The sequence below is a fragment of the Pangasianodon hypophthalmus genome, chromosome 15 (assembly GCF_027358585.1).
Source record: "Pangasianodon hypophthalmus isolate fPanHyp1 chromosome 15, fPanHyp1.pri, whole genome shotgun sequence".
NCBI classification, from domain to species: Eukaryota; Metazoa; Chordata; class Actinopteri; order Siluriformes; family Pangasiidae; genus Pangasianodon; species Pangasianodon hypophthalmus.
Window position 1 is genome coordinate 11,226,565 of NC_069724.1, and position 23,762 is coordinate 11,250,326.

The window sequence follows — 23,762 nt, forward strand, 5'->3', positions numbered from 1 at the left end:
CTGAGGACAGTTGTGATAAACATGGCCACCATCAGCCAATCAATGTACAGCAACTATTAGACAAGATTACTGAAGGCCAGTCAGAACAAAACATTTTATTTGTGAACTAGATTTTGTTAAAACATTTCATTTAGCATCCTATTTTGCTCCTTTTTTATAGATATCAGTTTCAATCTGGATTTTTAGGTTCAAACCTGTCATCAACATGCTAGTAATGGCCACATCACATTGGGCTGTATCACACCACCCTGGTGTGGATTATTTTCATATAATCACATGGTCTGTAATCTGTTATTCCTTAGTGTAGTTGAATTCTCAAATCTGATTGGTCAGAAGATGTGCATTATTTTTGTATAACCATACAGCTCAGACGGTAGTTCAGGCTGTAACGTGAATGAGAGGATAATGCACTCATTCAAATATGTTGTTGTTTCTATAGTAACTGCTCATGCACAGGTTCTTGTACGGATGTGCCTCATAACCTAAGACTATTATTATAAATAAATAATAGTTGAAGTTGAAGAGACAATTATCTAACATTTATAGAAGGAGTCTCTCGCAAAAGAGTCAGTGCTTTGTAACAGTCATGGTGCTTTGCAAAGTGTTGAGGGCAGAGAAATTTATGCTTTCCAGTTTCTTTTTTAAAATGACAAGCTGTGTCTTTTGAGAAAGAGAGAGAGAGAGAGAAGGAGATGCTGGTGAGGGAATGAGTGTTTATCATTGCTGTAACGTAAGTGATAGAAACTAACTTGTCTCCTGGTTGTTCCACATCATTAAATGGTAAACTATTAAAATGTGTGATATGACGTTTATTTAAGCAATATGGCATGAGTAAGAGTGTGGTTAAATTGAATATTGTCACGGCTGTGATTTGCCTGTAGATAATCACAGCCGTGCCAATATTCGGTATAACCCCAAGATTGTGAGTGTAATATTGCTTTTATACAACAGTTCCATAAACAAGAAATTAATATAGAGTAAGTGACATTTTGGACATAGTATGGCCAATATTATATGGTTATGTAGTATTATAATATGGTTCTGTTTATGTTTGCTGAGCTAGCGGAAATAGATCCTGTAGAAAATGTTATATTCCTTGAAAAGTATCATTTGCCATGGCTGCTGCTGATGTGGCTAACTCTACTGTAGTAACTCTTTCGAACTTGGAAGTGGAATTTTTCGTGGCGAACACAGACGAGCGGAGTGATACACACAGTGAAGAGTCCCAGTGCGGTTATAGGAACCATAGGCACTCTTGGACCTCCGCTCGACCAATCAGATTAGTGGACCGGAACTAATTTTTGTATAATAATAAATGAAACATTGTAATTGTTGGCAAATTGCTGTGGTACAAGCGGAATAACACACATACTGTTTTAGGAAAATAATCCACTTATTTTTTGTATTACCACACGGTCTGTTGTGTGTTTCTCCTTACATATTCCAACGACTCAGAGAGTAAAATAGTGGAATCATTTTAGTATATTGAACTAAATGGACTGAATCAGTAATATAATGATTTTGCACATAGCTTCTAAAAAACTTACAAATCAGTGATTTGTATCATTTGAGTGTATTAAATTAATGCCTAAATTACTAAAACGAATCATTTTCCACATTACTGTTAAGTGTTATAGCTCCCCAAACCTGATCTAATAAGTAAACGATTTGAATCATTTTGGAGTATCGACTTAATGACTCGAATCACTAAAAAGAATTGCATTGATTCGGCTCTTTTCGTTTTGTTCACAAAAACATTTGAATCTTTAAAATATTTAAGTCGTTCAGGTTCGGGCTGCAACCTTTTGTTGTGATCCGAGTCATTTACTTAAGTGCACTGCTATAATTTAAAGAATCGTTTATCCACGAATTTGCGAGGGGGTTTATAATCTCACATGGGGATGTCATTTTGACTCATCGCAAAAAACACACCACCATCGTCTACACACTACTGTTAAATATTATAGCACCACTTATATACGGATCAATGAGTAAAATATTGGAATTATTTGACTGTACGAAATAATGTTGCTGAGAAATTTAAAAAAAATAATGAAAAGTACGAATCGGTGAGTAAAGAATCAAATTGGTGTACCGAACTAAATGGCTCGAATCACTAAAAAGATTCATTTGCACATGACTACGAGGGCGCGCGCGCGACCAAACTCAGCCCCGCCCTCTAGTCGCCATTTTTCTCCACCTTTACACCAGCTAGCTGCCTGACGAGCTGCGAAGTCGCTTAAATATCACAATTGGAGGAAAAGACTATTTTATCCGAGCAAACTACATTTAGAACTCTTTATTGGACGATAAAGAGTTGTGTAGCCAAGTGGAGACACCTTCGAGGTTGAAAGCTTTGGGATTTTGTTAAAGGCTCGTGCACTCATTTCGGTGTGAAGATAGACGTGTTGCAGGGCCGCCATTTTTGTTACTGTCGGACTGGGAGGCGAACATAGCCAGCTAGCTGGTTGGATCACACACAGAGACAAAACTGTTGTGAAATATTTGAATGGACTTATTGGGCGCGACTGCCTTGTTTGAGTCCGCATCGTGATGTAGACGCGTTTGTGAGCGTATTATGGCGACCCTTTCTCTGTGGTGAGGTGGCTAGCTGGCTAACGTGCTATATTGTTTCGTAAACTGGGTGAGCTTAGCTGGCTGTATTTAACATTACTTCGCGGAAGAAGGAACGGAAAAGCGGAACTTGAATGGAGGATTCTCGATTTGTGTCAAGTTTATACGAGTGATTTGCTTTTAAAAAAAGCAAAGTGGTGAAACGTTTAGCTGTTTATCTTCTGTGTTGAAAAAAGGGTAACGGTTAACATTAGCAATGCAACAAAGTTGGTTGGTCGCAGCCTGTCTGTGAAACGTCAGGTTGCGGTTCAGCTGTAGGGTCGGAGTAGCAAAGAAATTGAAAGAAAACGTCGCTTGATTTTAATTTATTGCATATTAATATAATATATTGATCAGCTCGAGCTTATTTATTTGAGTGCAGTCATGTCGTCGGCGCGGTTCGATTCAGCGGACAGGAATAGTTGGTATTTCGGTGGTCTGTCTCGGCAGGAGACTCAGAGCCGGTTACAGGGACAGAGACACGGCATGTTTCTAGTCCGCGACTCGTCCACTTGCCCCGGGGACTACGTACTGTCCGTGTCCGAAAACTCCAAAGTGTCCCACTACATCATTAACTCGTTACCCACCAAGAGGTTCAAAATCGGCGACCAGGAGTTTGAGCACCTGCCCGCGCTTTTGGAGTTCTACAAGATCCACTACCTGGACACGACCACACTGATAGAACCTGCGCCCAGGTAAGAGCCCCAAACACACCGCCTGTACCTGGGGCTGGGCATCATGACCCCGTCATATCAGTATCGCGATAACTTACCTTACTAGACACTCTAGTGGGCAGGATAGTATCAATATCGCGATAAATCATGTCGCAATATGATTATATAATCTCGATATTGTCATAAATTCACAATACGCTGTTCTTGGCAAAACAATATTATAATATCGATATGGTGATAAATGGTCACTATATGCTGGTTTAGTAATATAGTAATACAATATCGATGTCACGATAAATATGTTCTTCTTGGTCGTACAACGATAAAATTGATTTTTTTAAAATTACATAATAATAACAAACTGATTGGAAACAAATGATTTAACACTTTTTATTGAGTTTTTAAAAATTGCGAAGCTTGTTTTTATTTTAGTTTTTAATTATTTTATTCTTGTAGATGTTAAATAAAGTATCGTTAAATAGTTGTCATATATTTTTTTAAATGCAGTACTGCTGTTTTGCTGTGGCTTTCGTAGCAAACCTAAATGTTGATACATACCATGTAATTTACAAATTCCCCCAAGAATCATAAAGTGATATTTTTTGTTATATCGGCCACACCTAGCCTTGAGTGCCTTTATTTCGTAGTTAAGTATAGGGAACATAATCTCAGACTAGACATTATTACATATTAATTATCTGTCACTGAAATTGTCATAAAAACAAGTGTAATTATAAATTTAATGATCATTTTGTTGACTTTATTCCACTCTTGTAGTATAGGAATAATAAAAGTATTCATTGTTATGCATATATATTCTCTGATATTGTATATGGAAGGAAATTAAAAGTCTGTCAGCTTTTTAGACTGAAAATAGAAATTATGCGTAATAAATATGTACAATCTATACAAAAGGGTGTCCCAAAAGTCTCCATACACAGGGGACTATGTATACCAGCACCACATCGGTTGTGCCTTCATCAGTGGATGTTCGTGGACGTCCACTTCTCAGTTGGTCCGCAACACTTCCAGTCTTTTTGAATTTGTTAATCAGTTTGGCAACAGTGTCGTGTGTGAGGCACTTGCCATGTTTCCTGTTAAAGTCCATCGCAACCTTGCGACAGATTGCCGATCCAACCATGAGAATGATTTCAATATGTTCTTCTTTTGTTGAAGGCATTCTTAAAGGCTGTCTGGAAAAAAATATACAATATAAACTAAGTATGAACAATTTTCAATGACATTTTGCTAGAAAGTGTTAATTTCCTCCATGTATGGAGACTTTTGGGACACCCTGCAGAAATACATAGTAATCTTACTAAATAGTACAGCGTACATATACACCTGCTCAGTCATGCAATTATCCATCAGCCAGTCATGTGACAGCAGTGTAATGCATAAAATCATGCAGGTACAGGTCAAGAGCTTTAGTTAAAGTTTCATGGTGGCATGTTTCATGATGCTGTACTGGACTGGCTGGATCAGCAACATTTTTCCAGTTTTCAGCTGTTCAGTTTGCCCACTATAGCCTCAGATTCTTGTTCTTGGCTGACAGGAGAGGAACCTGATGTGGTCTTCTGTTGCTGTAGCCCATCCACCTCAAGGTTCAATGTGTTGTGCATTCTTGGATGCTTTTCATGCTCACCATCAGTACATCAGAGCTACAACAGCAGCTCTCACTGTAGTGCAGATGCAAATCACGGGTTTATATTAATTCACTTGTTCTTATATGCTGTTTCTATAGTAGCAACTTATTCACAGGAGCAGACACTCCAAATAATCTAAGATTAATAATGAATGGATTTAAAAACATGTTTCTTTTTTTTTTTTTTTTTTTTTTTGGTAATTGTTGATATGGTGATGTTTTCTGTAAGGACTGTTTTGTTTAACATTTATGGAAGGAGTCCCCAGTGTCAGTTTTTTTTTATTATTATTAACATTGAGAAAAAAAGAAGGGATATATTTATATTAAATATTTATACTTGAGAAAGCGGTAATAGGAACTAACTCTTTTGCAGATATGCCACAACATTAAATGAAACTATAAATACTATTCTGGTGTGGTGTAAGAGGAATAACTACTATAACACACTCGGTATTTTACTATAACAGCACAACTAACAGTCGTTTGTTATTTACTTGTGACAGGGATAAGTGTTGTTATGGTCTGTTACTGCAGGCCGCACTCATGTCCTCCAAAGACGTCCAGAGATGCCACAGCCATCCGTGGCCAGGAGTCAAGAGAGCAACACTGGCTGCTCACTGGGTGGAAGGAGTGGCAGGCGTCTGTGAGCTCATGCATGCAGAAGAGGGCTGATAGCTCTTTCCTCAGAGTATGTTACTCTGCCTTATGATGGTGCATGAGCAGCTGTTCGAAAAGATACTGAGATTGGCTTCATGTGTCATGTGATACAGTTGTTGGAATAGTTTAGCCCTCATGTCTTCTGACCCTAGTTTGGTTGTCTGGATGTCTGGATGTATGAAAGAGCTGGACTTGTAGTAATAATGTATTTTTTCCCTTACCAGATGGAGAGGGTGAATTCTAACACATGCTTTCTCTCCTTCTCGTGAAGCCAGCCAACTGCATTTTTTAACTTCTGCTCATGCTTCATGCTGTGTCACAGGGCAGCATAACACACTTGGAAGAAAGATCTATCTGCCTACTTCCACATACATGAGCTTACAGATGCCTGTGATTGGCTAGTGTCGCTTTGATTGATGGGGAGAAAGAGTAGGTCACACACGAACACACACACAGAGCATTTGCTCCCTTGGGTCCTGGCCATGGATGGCTGTGGCATTGTCGGCATTCGAACCTGTGATGTCCCATTAATGGATGCAAAAGCCAACAGATTAATTTGGATATAATTTATAGACTCTTCATCAGAATTGTATGATGTATAAACTCAGTTTGAATAAAATGTTCAGATCATTGCAGTGTACTGACCTTAACAATTCAGAATAAATATTGCAGTTATTTTAGAGTGTTAAACTATGTTACTGTGAATCAAATAAAGTATGAATCAGCAAGTAAAGAATCATGTGATGTACTAGCAAATGACTCATATCGCTGAAAAGATTAGTTTTTTGCACATTTCTTGCACAGATAGTTATAGGTCTATAGGTCTTTATTCTTAATTTTCCATTAGGATATAAACACAGTTCATTTGGGTTTTATCCCTGTCATTTGTCTATTTGTCTTTCTAATACCTGATAGCACAATGCAGCAGGTTTCCTGATACAGTGAAAGTCACATTCTAAAGGAGTTTGTAACTTTTTATTGGGACATAATTCTAACAAAGGATTTATATATAATCTGGCAGAATGACTATCAGGAACATCTGAGATTGGCTGGTGTGATATATATACAGTTGTGACAATTCCATAAAATAAAATTTATCAGCAAGAGAAAGTTTTATATTGGCAGTTGCATATTGGTTCTCACTGATAAATCTCATAAAATCAGCAGTTTACAGTTTAGTGACTACATCTATTTTCACCTACTGTTCCAATATCTCGGGATCCTCATTCTAATATAACAGTGGATAATTATAACTAATATAATCTGGATTTAAAATATTGTATGTATACAACTGTTACCTTTTCCATCTGATGTGCTGCAAAAAAAGCAGTGACAGGAGGTGATGCATTGGGGTCAACACAGTGGCATACTGTGTGTGTGTGTGTGTGTGTGTAAGTGTAACAAAGATGCATCGATTATTGGTGTCACTCCCTGTCCTATTGATGATCATGCAGAGGATTTGAAATTGTGTTTCCTTTACTAATCATGACACCACTGTTTAAAAAAGCTTCTTAGCCTACTTCCCAAATAAAAACAGTAAGGAGTAAGTTTTTTTTTTTTCCTTTTGCTGCTTGTTTAACCCCCTTGTCTGGCAGACAACTACAAAAAACAAACAAAAAAAAAAACTCATAGCACAGACACATAATCTGCTTTGCCCAGGTGCCTGGGACATGTGGTCTTTCTTTCTTTCTTTCTTTCTTTCTTTCTTTTTTTGGTCATAAGATTTCCTGAAGACAAGCTTATCTTTACATACAGCCCTATTTTTGATTTGGAGTGTGGCAGTAAAATGGATGTGTCCTTAAAGCACCATAATTCTGTTTTTCTAAACACAATGTCTCTTTTGGCAGGTTCCCCAACACAGCTCTAACTGGCGGCCCTGTTCAATCCATCGGCGGCCCCGGCGATGAGAATCTGGAGTATGTGCGGACTCTTTATGACTTCACTGGCAGTGATGCAGAGGATCTTCCTTTCAAGAAGGGAGAGATCCTGATTATCCTGGACAAGCCTGAGGAGCAGTGGTGGAGTGCAAAGAACAAGGATGGCCGTATTGGAATGATCCCTGTCCCCTACGTAGAAAAGATAGTCAGGCCGTTGCCTCACACTGGGACGGCTGGCCACGGCTCACGCAACTCGAACAGCTACGGCATCCCCGAGCCTGCACACGCCTACGCTCAGCCTCAGACGCCATCGCCCCTGCCCCCCGGCACACCCGGCGCTGTCATCAACCCTCTGCCCTCCATGCAGAATGGGCCTGTCATGGCCAGAGCCATTCAGAAACGAGTCCCCTGTGCATATGACAAGACTGCCCTAGCACTGGAGGTACGTGCTTTATCCTGAATTACTACATCATACAGTGTGATGTTTTCCAGATTGGGACTGCTTTTTTTTTGTTTTTTTTTTGTTTTTTTTGTAAAAACTGTCCAACTGTAATCGGCTTGTATGTGTTCTTATGCTATGCTAGCCCTGATGCTTTAGCATGTACTGACAGTTATGATGCAAACATAGCATCTCTTGAGTCCAAGTTACATTGCATATAAATGAAAATGTAGGTCAGTTACAAAGCAACAAGGTTAAAAATGTTGCATGATCTTTCAAATGTGAAAACAAATTATTACACCTAATGTAGTTCACTCTTAGGAAGTTCTGCCAAAATCATGAGAAATTTGGTGTCAGATATTGGAATGTCGGAGACTCTGCCTGCAGTGCTACTCAAGCAGCTTAATCAAGGTTTGTTCACCCAGTTACAGAGTTACACTGTTGGTATATTTGCTAGGTTAAGTTTCGCTCACTAGGTCAGCTTTGGCCTGCTTTGGCCTCCCTGTCATGATTTGCTAGGCTTTTAAAAGGGTTGTGTGTGTCTGGTCTCTGCTAGGCCTAAGGGCGAGCATGTCTGCAATTAAACCTGACAGGATTCACGATAACCACTTTTTTTTTTTTTAACTTCATGAACAAAATCATAAACCAGAAGTGGGTTTTTGGGTTACAACTGGTCTGTGCTCATAAAATCAAACCGTTCGTGGTAATCTTGTGGATCATATAAAAGACAACAGTGAACAGTCGATCCAAAGTAGGAATATATGTTAATGTCATAATACACATTATCACAACTTCAAATACCAAACGTCCTGACAGATTAATTGTTTTCAGGGTAAGAAGGAAATTTTAATTCTTGGCTCTGTGTATTAATTTTTCTGTGTTTCTAAGCAGACAATATATCAGAATCTGTCCTGCTGTCTGGAGATTATGCCTTGTATTCTGTCAGTTCGTTATTTCTGACACCGAACACGACGTGAAGTTGAGACACTTTGTTCAGACGAGTTGGGGTGTGGTAATGATGAGCCATTCCAGTCACATCACAGGCACTTTGTTGTTTCTACAATCTCCATGGCAACTCTTTGTTCCTGCTTACGTAGACTTCCACAATTTAGTGGTTAATTAGAAAAGTCTTATGTGTGTTTGTTTCTCAGTAAAAGGGCCTAAAAGTAGAAGTAGAAGATCAGCAGTAGAACACACAGTTTTAACATTCATTAGTGTTCTTTGTTGCTGAGATATTTACAGAATTGTATTGAAATGGCTGGAATCTTAGATGACTAAATATCTTTTTTTGTCAAAATGAAGCTTCTGTTTTATGACCTAAAGATGAATGACATATTAAAGGGAAAAGTCATTGGAAAATTCATTGGTTATGAGAAAAGCGTATTGTGACGATTTATCACAATATTGATAATATATCGTCATATCGCCCAGCCATATTTGCATTCCATGTTTCAGGCCTTTTGGAAAGTTGACTAATAATACATAAAAATAATCATTTTTGGCTCATATTTGACTTGGGCGATATAACAATATTATTGTCTGTACGTGATCTTACATTGCTACGATATGCAGTGAGGTTTCCCACCAATTATATTCTATTACCAGACCTGCCAACCTCTGGACTTTTTGCATAGAAGCTCCGAAAAACACATTGGAGTACGCTAGTGCTAAGGTTTATGCTGCATTTGACTCACCTCATAGATGGTCATTCTCAGGTCGGAGTGATGTCGTTTTCGACCTCAGTGCATTCCACATACAAAGTGGGGGAAAAAACCATGGGCGCCTCCATGTTCGTCCTTTTTTAGGAACAACCTAACCAGCTAACTGTGATGAATAATGTATAGTTTCCTCCCAAAACAGTGTAGTCAATGTTTTATTTTTATATATATATATATATATATATATATATATATATATATATATATATATATATATATATATATATACATATATATATAAACAAAACATATTATAGATTTGGCAAGCAAAAAGGTCCGCACGTTGATTGATCTAAAGTATATAGATGTATATACAGCATGATATTAAATATAAAAAGTAAGAAGTGCTTTTTTGTTTACTTCTGAGCAGGCATGTTGATTTGACAGGAGGGAGGGAACTAGGGTTAGTAGTGAAGACTACCCGAGGTTGACAAGTAGGAATTTTAAGTTAAGGGAGCATTTTCTCTGGCTTCTTCTGGTTGGAGTTTGGGAATTATGAGTTGCGACCTCAAGTCGAAAACAGCATTAATGTTGAGGAGCACTGCATTATGGATATTGTAGTTTGGGGTGGGAGCTGGGGCTGTGAGTGTGTGTTGCTCCCTGTTTTTATGCTGCATTCAACTAAAGGTCTTAACTTGTAATTCCTGATCTCTGACCAGGAAGGACCGAAGAAAATGCCCCTTTAACTTGAAATTCCTACTCGGGAACTCAGGAAGGTGTCCTTAACTCTGAGCTCCTCCGAGTTCAGCAGGCGCCGTCAAAGCAGCATGGCTGCGCACAGCATCAGCAGTAAACAAAGTAGCACTTCCTGCCTTTAAGTGAGTTATACTGTTTATGTAAGTATTTGCTCCCCTGACCACGGTCTGGAGCTGGAACTCAGGAAGCATAACACTAGTGCGAGTTATTAGCCAGAAATACTCCAAGAGAGTGGTGTTTTTCTCTTCCCAATAAAATACTAGAGGAGCCGCTCAACATGTGTATGTGGAATGATTTGTGCAGCAGTTTTGAGCTCTTTGATATTACCAGACACTTCCTGGAAGCCCCGCCCCCTTCCTCCAGCTCTGCGCTGTTAACCTGTGTGGCTTCCTCACTTACTCACCACTGGAGAATATTGTGAAATAAAATCTATCAGTGTATATTTGACTTATCTATCATTAGACAAGCATATATTTAACATAGGACTGGGCGATATTGCTATATCTATGTCTCCCTCTCTCTGTGTATGTGTGTTTGTGTGTATATATGTATGTATGTGTGTGTTTGTGTGTGTGTGTATATATATATATATAGCAATATTACATAATGCAATCGAAAAAAATGATGCAATATGTTTCAAGACCTAGGCCTACAATGCAGTGTCAAATTTAACACTTCGTGTTTAACACTAATTTAACGCTAACGTTAAAGGTGATTAATGTAATTGGTGCTCTTCTGCTCAACACAGTGAAAGTGTCAGCAATGTGAACATTAGGCAGCGATTTGTGAACAAAGACAAGAAGTTGAGTATTATATCGAAATGTGCTGTTATTTTTTATTTATTTATTTTAATTAGTTTACAGTGCATTATAGCAGAATCACTTAATAATCCACCATTCAGCTGATAATATGATTGGGCGGGGCTGTTTGAAACTCTGAGGCCTGGGACACCTTGCCACAAAAGAAGGGTTCAGGACAAGTTGAATCGAGTCCTGAGCAAAATTCCATTCCTTAAATCCTTCGACCCAGCAAGTTCCAGCTCTTTCCTCTGTTTCTTAGCTCAGGCAGGAAAAAAAGAGAGCAGACACGCACACACATACCAGCGTGAAGAAAAAAGGGCTGCAAGGAAGAAATCAATATTTCAAAGTGACTACACCTCAGCATGCACGTGTTATTCTAGAGCACTGACTTCTGCTTAATAAAAAATAAAATATTCAAAATAGCAGCCTTTGCATACACAGTTAAACTGTAAAGGAGCTGACTGAATATTGGCATATACGTATACACTAACTCCACTTTAATAGGAACACCTGTAGACCTGCTCATTTATGCAGTTATGCAGTCAGCCAAACACATGGAAGCAGCACAGTACATAAAATCATGCAGATACAGGTCAAGAGCCACTGTTAAAGTCACAGAGATCACACTTTTTCTTCATTCTGAAGTCTGATGTGAACATTAACTGAAGCTCTTGACATGTATCTGCATTAGGGCTGCACAATATATCGACATTATCAAAATACTGAAAATGTAAATATCACAATATGTGTATTGCGAGGGGTTGTGATAACTGAATGATTTTGATAGTTCAAAAAATTACGAAAGTCAAAGTTTTAGGGCGACGCAGATAGCGAAGAATGCTTTCTTTTCCTCAAAAGAACATGAAACATGTACGATGGTTATGTCATTTTCAGTTTATATATATATATATATATATATATATATATATATATATATATATATATATATATATATATATAATGATAGATTTTTCACACTTATAGCAGTATCGTATCGCATTATTTAACAAGTTATCGCATATCACATTTATCTTCAATATTGTGCAGCCCTAATCTGCATGATTGTTTGCACTGTGCTGCTGCTACATGGTTGGCTGATTAGATAACTGTCTGAATGTGCAGTGGTACAGGTGTTCCTAATAAAAAAGGATGGAATATAAGTATAATGATGTACTGTCATTTATTGTTTGTTTTTTCTCTCATCCTATCTTAAGTGGAAATGAATGATCAAATGATCAGACCCCACAGTCAGATTCAGCTGGTTAACCAACCTTAGAAAAAATAACAAGCTGCTTAACGAGTACCATGAAAATGTCATCCATATTAATGTGGTTTTTATAATTCAGGGTTGGACAAATCATACTTTTGGGGTATGGGCAAGTCAGAGCTCCAGTATGCTGCCCAGTCCCGTGATTTAGTTGCCTGGAAATCTACTTGACTAGTCAATTGTTAATGTAAATAGAGTATGATGAGCAAGTTAGCTGGTTAAGTGTATTAATACTGATTAAGGGAATCATGTAGCACATTGGCTGCTGTATTTTTCTTGCTGTATGTTTAACTGCATTGTATTTGCATGCAGTAAGCAGGAGCGTTACATGAAGATCACTTTGGCCAATGTGTTTGGCCTTGTGGTTATTATTAAATAGTGCATAGAAATGTCACGTATACTATAAGAATTTATAAATCTTTATATTAGATGTGTATATTTACATATCTTTTTAATAATAGCATATTCAAGAATACGGACTCATCCTTAATATGTTATACATGTCATATATATGTGTTATATATGTGTGTGTGTGTGTGTGTGTAATATATATATATATATATATATATATATATATATATATATATATATGTGCACGTTGTTTTTTTTTTTGTGTGTGTATATGTGTGTGTATATGTATGGAAAGGAATATAAATCCCAGGGCACGTCATAGCCTAGAGGTGAAAACTGTAAACTGGAACAGTTATTTCTGGCTCTGTTTTCTTCACACAATCTTTTCTGGGTTCTCTGCTATATTCGGTGGTGTATGAATTGAGCAGGGTGGTGTCAGTGTTTTTTTTATATCTGCTTGGCAAACCTGCAGTGGCAATGGATTTCTCTAGAACTTCACAAATAACTTGTGAGAAATTTCTAGAGAAAACCACTGGATATCATTGCTGGGTTGCCAGCCAGATTTTTGAAAGTGAAGCGAAACAGTGAGTTTTGTTTAATACACACATATTGGGGTGGTTCAGTGCTGCGTGGAGTTTGGCATGTTCTCCCCATGTTCGAGTGGGTTTCCTCTGGGTTCTTCAGTGTCCTCTCAGTGTCCAAACACATGCATGCAAGTAGTCTGGCTATGCTAGATTGCCTTTAGGTGTGAATGTGTGTGTATGTGCATGGTACCCTGTGATGGACTGGTGTTCATTCCGGTGTGACTTCTCCCTACTCTCTAATTTGGATGGATGGATGGATGAATGAATGAATGAACGAATATATTAGGGCTGCAGGATATGGACAAAAATGTGATGGGCAGTAAACATGGATGATGCAGTAATGACATGTGATGGAATAAATCAGAGAATAATGTTCATTTTTAAAATAAATTGTAAAATTTTATATTGCAGTGTGAATCACTGACTCAGTCACCCATTGCCACAGTTTGTGTTCATTCTGCAAGATCGGAACATGACACAAAGCTGATAGTATTATAATATAATAGTTAGCACTATTTTTGTTGTGCTGTATAAAGTAGTGACTTTTATTTTGACATAACAGGTGATGGAGGAAGTTAAGATTGAGCAGTGCTTCGGTTATATTTTTGTTTGGCAGGCTTTCTTTTCATGCCTATTAAATAGTTACTAGCTGTCTGAATACTGAGTCCATCGTTTGATGTTTACTTTATACAGATATCAAACGGTGACCCACTATTCATAAATAAAACACTAGTGCACTGGCTAAAACACAAGCGCTTACAAAAGGAGAAAGGTTTGTCTCTGTTGTGAACTTGTAGCGTGTGGCTCCTGTGGCTGTTTGGAGTAAGATTATAAGCTGTCCTTGGTGCTCTGTATATCTTTGACAGTGGTTATTGCAAAGACAGCTCAGAGAGCCTTCTCGCTTTCACTGAGCGTGAGATGGTAGATCACGGTAGATACATTCATTGGTGGTAGATTCTCGTGCATCACTTGTGCAACTGACTCCATGTACATGTTTCAATCTACACACAATAACCCATAATGATAAAGCAAAGACAAGTTTTTAGAAATGTTTGCAAATTAAAACTCATGTATTCAGACCCTTTTTTCAGTACTTTGTTGAAGCACCTTTGGCAGCAATTACAGCCATAAGTTTTCTTAGCTAAGTCTGTACAAGCTTTGCAGCCTGGATTTGGGGAGTTTCTCCCATTCAGCCTGACAGCTCAATCAGATTGATGGTCTGTGATCTGCCATCCTCAGGTCTCTCCACAGATGTTCTATGGGGTTCAGGTCTGGGCTTTGGCTGGGCCACTCAGGGACATTCAGATACTTGTCCTGAAGCTACTCAGGAGTTGTCTAGGCTGTGCCTGGTCATAGTTGTATGAACCTCAATCCCAGTCTGAGGTCATGTGCTCTCTGGAGCAGGTTTTCTTCAAGGGACCTCTCTGTATTTGGCTGCATTTATCCTTCCCTCAATTCCGACCAGTCTCCCCATTGCTAAGGCGCACCCCTCATAGCATGATCCTGTGACCACCATGCTTCACGATAGGGATGGTATTAACCAATACCTGGTTTTCAACAGATGTAGCGCTTAGGAGGCAAAAAAATTTAATTGTCTTATCAAACCAGAGAATCTTTTTCCTCATGCTCTCAGAGTCCTTTAAATGCCTCCAATATGCCTTTTACTCAGAAGTGGCTTCCATCTAGCCACCCTTCTGTAATGACGTGATTGATTGGAGTATTTCTGAGATGGTTGTCCTTCCAGCAGGCTCTCCCATCTCTGTGGAGGATATCTGAAGCTCTATTAGAGTGGCCATTGGGTTCTTGGTCATCTGTCTTACCAAGGCCCTTCTGGCCCTGATACTGGATTTGGCTTGATGCCTAGTTCTAGGAGTCCTGGTAATTTTGAACTTCTTCCGCTTCACAATGATGGAGCACACTGTGCTCCTAGGAACATTTCAAAGCTTAAGAAATGCTTATACCCTATACCCATGGCCCGATATATGTCTTGATACAATTTGATAATTTCTTGGACTTCATGGCTTGGTTTTTGATCGGACATGCACTGTGAATTGTGGGACAATATACACAGGTGTGTGCCTTTTTAAATCATGTCCAAACAGGATGGACCTGAGCTCATTTTGGACTGCTTTAGCCAAGGGTCTGAATACTTATGAAATGAGATAAAGATTTTAATTTTATTATTATTATTAATTTGCAGGAATTTCTGTAAACATGTCTTGCTTTGTCAGTGTGGAGTTATTATTGTGTGTAGATTAATGGCAAAAAAAAAGTTAATCAATTTTAAATTGAATCTATAATACAGTAAATTTTGCAAAAAGGGGAAGAAGTATGAATACTTTATACAAACCCACTGTATATATGACACTGCCATGCTCAATTCATATATAGATCACTGACTATAGCAGAGATGGAGTTTAGTTTTATGGGTGAAAATGAATGTGTTGGAACTCATTGTATAAAATAGAAACTTGCACACACAGTCAGTATATCAAGTCAATCCCAACCTACTGTAATTTTAGCCTATTTATACTTATGTAAGGCACAGTAAATGAGTAACTGGTGTTGTGGTGTTTCCACAGGTGGGTGACATTGTGAAGGTGACCCGGATGAACATAAATGGTCAGTGGGAAGGCGAAGTGAACGGCCGGAGAGGCTTGTTTCCGTTCACCCACGTGAAAATATTGGATTCCCAAAACCCAGACGAGAGTGAATGACCTGGGTGTTGCCCTGTCGGCGCCCTTCTCGACCTGCTGGCTGCCTTGCCGTCGTCACCACCGGAATCGCACTTGCCTGCTTGAGGCTCTGCCACAGAGCGCATCTCTCGAGCGAACCATTTGCGCGGCTTCTGACTGTTTACAGCTCCAAACTCGAATAGTTCCTAATCCCTTTTCCCTGGTATCGATTCCCAAATCGGTATTTTTGTCTGCCCTTCAATGTGCTGTTATTTCCATCTGTCCTTGTGCCAAGGTGAGGTGTGAGTACTGGCTTGTTGTCATGCCTAGTCTTTCTTGCCTCTTTTTCTTTCTTTCTTCTTTTTTTTTTCCTGGAAATCTAGCTTTGACTGTTGACAAGCCAAAACACATTGAGAAGAGACAGTCTCATTGAAAAAGAAAGGGAGTTTTCAAAATGAGGAGTGGATTAAAATGAAAACTTCTTTTCCTCTTCCATTGTGCTCCCCCTTTCCTCTTCTCCTCTAGTGAGACTGACTGCTCAGTGTGTGTGTGAGACGTAAGCAGTCCTAATTAGCCCTGAGTTGAGGCTTCAGTCTCTCCCTGGCAGGTTTCTTTAGAGTGCAGAGCACCATATGAATTTAATATTAATTCATGATACATCTCAGAAGCAGATTTTGTGTGTGAAACTAGTCTACAGCTGTAGCCTTTTTGAGTTGTGCCATGATAATACACAATGCGTAAATATCAGGTGTAGTGTGTGAAAGTTGTGGCTTTAGAACGGTGAAGGTAGGCTTCTCTGGAGGCTTCTTCAATCCAGCCCTGATTAATCCCAGTGATATGAGAGTGTTTTAGGTTTTCACCTGATCTATACCTTCTGTACTGATGTGAGCAGGAGTGTTTGCACACGGCATCATGAGGAAGCATGTTTCGCTGCTTGGATTTGGTCTGTGATTAATGCTGCTCTCTGCTTTGCCTTTGTTTCCACTGAGCTCAACCCGTGTTGGCATTTAGCTGATTTTTGCACATCGGCAGTTTTCATTTGTAAATGATTAATTAAGTGTTTAGTAGCATTCAGACTCGGGTTCTGTATTTTTTTTAAGCTAGCCAATGAATCTGTCCTTTACTGTGTGTTTAAAATGAGCTGTAGTGAAAAAAAAAAAACTCAGATGGGGATTTTCTAAAAAGGGATAAAAATGCCTGCTGGATGCCTATGCGCATGATCTGACAAAGAGCGCTCTTCCTCCTGACCCTGCGTTCACGTGTCATTCCTGCCTCGATCTGACCTGGTTTCACTGGTAACACCTAGCGAGTGGGGCTCAACGTGACTCCTGGATTTACTTTGCAATTACAATCCTAATGCTTCAGCCTTCATACATTTTAAACACCTTTACAGGATGTTCATGTTCTAATCACAGACACACACCAACAGACGTGGGCGATACAGCTGAAATTCTGATACTGCACAGTATAGTTCACAATATTTTTTGTGCCAGCAAAACAATGGATACAAAATATTAACGTTTTTAAATGATTGGTACAAAGACAGATTAGAACCTAGTCTGTTACTCGTCACAGTGAGTAACGATGCAGACAATACTCATGATACTGAGAAGTGTATTATGTCCATATATTGTGATCTCAATATCGTATCATCCAGCCCTACAGTCTGAGGTGCTTCTCCAAGCAGCTTTTACATTTTATTACTAAAGAGAAATTACAATGATAGTCACCTACAGCTTCCACAGGCTGGATAATATTGTTACAGTGGTGAAAATTTTAAGCAAGTTGCATTGTCATGCTTGCAGATTGTCGGTCACTTTGCTTCTGATTCGTGTCAGAAGTGCTCATCACTGCCTTTTTGTTTCAGGTTGCTTTATGGCATCACATTGCTGTTAGTGTGACTTCACTGTGACCCCAAAAGTGATAGTTACTGGAGGTCATGAATTTCCTGCATAGGTTTGTGACATACAGCCACGTTTCCAGCCACGAATGAAATATGAAATTTTATACTTTTAATAAATAAATGTAAATTATGCCAAGGTAAATTTACAAATCCAAATGATCGGCTCTGGTAAATTCCTCATGCCAGTTTTACCTGCTTTTATTGTGATATAAACCACATCTTGTACACAGGGTTGTTGATGTAATTTCTACTCAAATCTACATTTTGGCAACTATGATGTCTTAAAAAAAAAATTAATAAAGCTAGCCAGGTCATGTCCACAAAAGACTGGAGTGATATTAGTGTGTGAACGCAGGATCAGGTCTTCTGCTGCTTTACCACTTTTTCTTCTCAACTCTGAACTTGTTTTTGAATGATATAGGTGAATTAAACCTCATCCTGTTTTGGTTTTGCTCTCCAAGAAACGGTTCTAGGCTAATCTATTTCAGACTTGTTCAAATAATTTAAGTTTTCCAAATGTTTCTTTCTTTTTCTTTTTTTTTTTTTTTATATTAACAGTATTACTGTGTTAATTTTTTTTTTTTGCATAAGTAGGTACCCTTATGGTGTCCCTAGTACAAAAAAATTGAAAATGTGCCTTTTTTGTTTTATTTTCTTTGACCAGTTTAATATGTTAATATTTGCCCATCCGTAACATCCGTGCTGATACGATCCATCATGTACAGAGTGAGGAAATAAAATTTACTTCTCTTAACTGGCTCTGGTCTGCTTCTTGTGAATGTGGAGATGCTCGCCGTCTGTGAGAGCTGTGTCCTGGAGGTGGAGACTTCAGTTTCATTGACATGTTGCTGTGGTTGGAGACGGAAGTTTTGGATGTGGAACAGGATGACAGTTACTCAATCTCTCTGGATCCTTCCTTTTTTTTTTTTTTTAAATTAGCACCAGACATGAGTCCCCTGAGAAAAGAAGTAATTAGAGAATGTTAATGAAGTGCTAAGAAAAGAAACATGTGCTCTGATGACCTACAGAAACTTCTCAAAGGCAATTTTTTCTTTTTATACTTTTAGAGGAAAGCCCAGTTTTTCTTCTGCTTTTCTTCAGGCGTCGGTTTATGTTGTACTCTGTATACTCTTTCCCCATTACCTCAACTGCTTTCTTTCTAGTTTAATGTGTGCGTGACTAAGACATGCAGTTTGAAAGATGCTAATCTGGTATCTATAAGCTCCTATTGCTTGTTAGCTGCATTAGCCTGGAAACTTCAGTGCAGAATTAAATAAGCAAACCTAGAAACAAGAAACCTTTAATTAGTGAACTTTGTGAAATTTGATTTCTAACTATTAATGGAAGACAATTTTCATTGGTATTATTTATCTTGCTCTCACTATATATTATTTGCTGTAGTACATTTACATACAGTAAGTACCGTTTTTCAGTTGTAGGTTAAACAGATTTATTTGTGCATCATCTTTGCACTTCATTTGGTTAGCATTACTTAATTCATTTATATTTAGTGCTGTATATTATTATTATTATTATTATTATTATAGAGGTAACACATAAGGCAATTCAATTACAAAATGAATCAGTCAAAATTTCATATTCATAACAGGCCTTTACAGCAAGTCTGATTTTAGACTACATATTTCTGCATGAATGAACAACACTCTTTAAACCATTTATTGTTAGGTTACAGTAAATAATGTGGAACCTCCCTTTGAATGAGTTATATTATAGAAATAGTAACCTAGAACTAGTGCATCACTATCCGCCTGTGATGTACCTGCCTGTCAGAGATGCTGTTCTGAATTGAGTATTCAGCAGCGCTGTTATAGTAAAGGTACCGAGTGATGGGGTAGAGTGATGAAGCAGAGTCATGGTTGCCACCAAGAAGTTGATCATTTTCTTATAACAGCATGTCGAAGTGTTTTATTCATCTTTTACCACAGCAATTTCCCAACAGTAGCATTTTTATATTTATTCAGTAACAACATATACTTTTTCTTCATTTATAGTTACATTTAATGTTGCCTCACCAGCCTGTCTCTTAAATAAGAAGTGAAAGAGTGCATTAATTAAAAATCTGATTTGCTATGGTGTATCTGACCAATCAGAAACACTAACTCTGATGGATAAAAGCGTTTATTTCACTGCTTAATTTTTAGACAATTATTTAAAAGTTAGCTGTTTTTTTTGGTTTTTTTTTGGATGCCCTATATTTTGCATCTACAATCCAAATAATGTAGTTTATCTCGATTAAACAACCTATAAACTAACAGGATAGCAGAAAAATGTGGCTGCATTGCCTGTTGTATATGAGCCGATCTTCAGTTTTCTCTTCTCAGCTCTTTGTGAAGGTGCTTTAAAGAAGCTGTTTGGAAGTCCAGGCACTGCTTATGTCCTTTAACTGGCAAGGACACAACATGGCAGTGTGCCTCAACTATTCTGGACACGTTTGTGTAGCAACTGGCGACAGAAAGAGGATATTCCTGGCAACTCAGCGAGTTACACAACACAGTTAACCACTGTGATTCTTCGTCTTTTGTTTGTTTTAAATACATTGGAATGATTAAAGTGCTCACTTTTGAAGTCTATTGTGTAATATCTAATGTATCCATTAAGTTTTTTGTTTGAGGGAATCTCACACTATTGATGGGAATTCCGGCTCTTTTCAGTGGATCAGGGGAATCGGCTCAGCTAACTAATAAGTCGATCCTTCCTCCCCCTTAAAGCTATATGATATAAACTCTTATTCTGCAGTCTGACTAACAATATTACGTTAGCATTTATTATAAGATCTATTTAAATAAATGTAAAACCATCGAAGATTGTATCTCTTACGACTCTTCAGATATGCGAATCAACTCCCAATGTTCACCTAAAAGAGCCGTTTCAAAGAGTCGACTCGTTCGCGAACTATGTGGGGAGACGAGCACGTGTGGGATGTCTCGCACGAACAGGTGCAGACCAGCATGTGGGAACGCGATTGGTGCTGGTGGTGTTGTATAGAGAGCACCACTAAAAATACCAGCTGCTCAAATGTCACTCTTTTTTCAAGTTTTTTAATGATTACAAAAATTTGCACTCATAGTCTGATCTACAAAGTGTACAGATTGTGTTTCTCATGGTCTACTGAGTATGCAGGAACAAAATAGATGACCAGTTCAAGAAAAAATTCAACGTATACAGTTCCCCCCTTCTCAAACTTTTGTTTGCTTCTTTAATTTTGCACCACAGCTATGAGGCTAAGGTTAGCATGGTGCAGTAAGTGTGTGTGTGTGTGTGTGTGTGTGTGTGTGTGTGGAGTTGTTCAGCATCTGAAACAGACTTGCTGATGTGGTTTCTGACTTTGTATGATAAGCTGTTATCTATAAACATGGACAAAAGAGTTTTGGTGTCACACAGCATTGCCGGCTCTTTGCAGGGGAAAGTTTATGATGCATGCTCTAAAAAGTCGAGGTTGCCAGATGATGTCATAGGTTAGTTTGCATATTTGTTGAATTCGCATACCAAAACGTGTTACATGAAGCAGGAAGATTTTCTGAAGACATTTAGAACAGAACTGAGTGGAGCTTAATTAATATAAAAATAATCAGTTGTAATTTATTTTTTGTAGAAAGAAATCATCTTTGGTCATGGCACCTCAAATATACTTTGAAAAAATCTACCAAGAACTCAGACAAAATGAAGCAATAGTAGTGAGTCAGAAAACAAGCAGGAAGGAAACGGTTATGGAAGGAACTTGCTTGTGTAATAAAAGTGATTGGTCAATGGGAAACAATTGTGATTTGTGATTGGTCGATGGGAAACAATGGTAATCAGTGACTGGTCCTTAGGAAAAATGATGAACAGTGCTTGGTCGTTGAGAGCAATGCTGATGAGTGACTGACTGATGGGACTCAATGGTGACTCAGTGGTGATCACTGATTGGTCAGTGGAAACAGTGGTGGTTAGTGATTGGTCGTTGAGAACATGGGCTCATGCAAGTGCGAGTTTACACACGGGTGCACAGGAACGCTGAGTGAACCTGCTCTCTCAACTTGTATAGCTGTCGTGTGAGCTGGTGAGCCCTATCGAGTGCAGGACAATTGCGAATGTCTGTTCAAAATGTCAACAGGATTGTTGCTAGACTCTTTTTTTTAAAAAATAAAGTTGTTAAAGTAGTGTAAAGATCTCCAAAAGACTATAAGTTGGCAACATTGGTCATCTGTATCAGCATCAGAATAAGGTAGGGGGTGTGGCTTAAAGTTTGAAAGATGAAGGTATGTTAGAAGTGATTCAGATGATCATGTAGTTCCAGCTTGATTTATTCTTTATTTTATATACCTGTTTGTACAAATAGTGTTACTGAGCAAAATGTCATGGGGTGAGTGTGTGATGATTTAGACAGTTTATAAAATACTAAACTTTTCTTACTTTCTTACTAGATTAGCCTTGTAGTGTACTGGTACCGGTGTAAAATAAAGAAGCAAACTTCAAACATGTCTTGACTGATCGACTGAATTTAGGGTAAAGGTAGCCTAAACGATGCGTGTTTCCTTGTGTCTTTCACATTGTGTATCAGAGGTTTCTGTTCCTCTAAACCAGTTTGAGAACAAATGTGTCATTCATTACAACGTCTTTCAAGCACAACGTCAAAATTGTGTTTTCACAGCAGACAGTCAGCATCACCCCCAACCGAATGTTGCACTGTAAATATAGAACATGTTTCATATGTAGTTTTAAATCAGGGCCACGACTGGATCATGACTAGACGAATATACTGTATGACAAAATCTGGCAGTAGTTCAGCAACTATAGTTTTTAAACATGAACCACTTCGGCTTCTGTAGCAGCCAATCACATTCATGATTACATTCATTTATGCAAATTATATAGCTGAAGGTGAAGGCAGCTCATTGGGCCAGAGACTAGCTACAGAGGGAGTTAGACAGGTCAGTAAGGGAAGGGTTGTAAAAAAAAAAAAAAAAAAAAGGTAAATTAGTGAAGTGACAGAGCAGACAGAGGTGTATTTATTCCTCCATTTCAAGTTCGAAACGCATGCACTGGGACAAAATATTCATGGGCTTGGGTGGTTTTTACTTTAATACAAATGGTCAGACAGGTTGCTCGTGTAGTTCTGTGCAACGCATTAACCATGTTCATTCATTCATCTTCAGAAAGTGCTTTGTCCTGATCAGTCATGGTGGTTTAAATGAATAATTTGTTTATATATTGTGAAACAGAGCCAGTAAAGTTTATTAAAAAATGATTACAGGCAGGTGCAATCATAAATAATAACTGAGGGAGCAGGAAGAATTGGTCAACTGTAGGAGAAGGCATGATTTAAGAGATTTTGCCAGTGATCCCTTCTGCTCTCTGGACCTGCCTGACCCATCCTGATGCCCTACTTCTGGTTGGAGTTCTCATCGGTTGAGTTCGTTCACTGCTGCTGGGGGTGGCCCCATATGGACGGCCTGAAGAACCGTTGGGATTGCTGGGGATAGTGCCACCTGGGGACCGTGGAGATGGCTTGGGGATCACATATGGGTAATTGTACTGTAATGGCTTGGGACTGCGATTGCTGTAGTGGCTTTGATGCTGCGGTTGCCACGAGCACCTTCGTTCTCAGGAGTCCATCAGTGGACAGTGGATAGATTTTAACCAACCGGACTTCTTGCAAAAACCAGAATTTACTGGTTGCACAATTGCACTATTTTTGTCCATATAGTACACAATAACAGAAGGGATTTATTTATAATTGCACTATCTGTTGCACCCAGATGAGGATGGGTTCCCTTTTGAGCCTGGTTCCTCTCAAGGTTTCTTCCTCATATTGTCTCAGGGAGTTTTTCCTTGTCGCCGTCGCCTCTGGCTTGCTCATTAG

At 38.6% G+C, this 23,762-nt stretch overlaps 1 protein-coding gene across 1 annotated transcript; it reads left to right on the forward strand.

The window, feature by feature from the left end:
- Window positions 1–2,159: 2,159 nt before the first annotated feature.
- On the forward strand, window positions 2,160–18,653 carry crkl (v-crk avian sarcoma virus CT10 oncogene homolog-like). The gene is made up of 3 exons (XM_026941187.3): window positions 2,160–3,308; window positions 7,437–7,908; window positions 15,904–18,653. Exons 1-3 carry the CDS (start codon window positions 2,998–3,000, stop codon window positions 16,036–16,038), a joined length of 918 nt encoding a protein of 305 aa, XP_026796988.1. The 5' UTR covers window positions 2,160–2,997; the 3' UTR covers window positions 16,039–18,653.
- Window positions 18,654–23,762: the final 5,109 nt, after the last annotated feature.

Bases quoted from the DNA above. Each gene is read 5' to 3' on its own strand.
- crkl (XM_026941187.3), top strand. From the start codon at position 2,998: ATGTCGTCGGCGCGGTTCGATTCAGCGGACAGGAATAGTTGGTATTTC. The intron at 3,309-7,436 runs GTAAGAGCCCCA...CTCTTTTGGCAG, and splicing joins CTGATAGAACCTGCGCCCAG to GTTCCCCAACACAGCTCTAA. The intron at 7,909-15,903 runs GTACGTGCTTTA...GTGTTTCCACAG, and splicing joins AGACTGCCCTAGCACTGGAG to GTGGGTGACATTGTGAAGGT.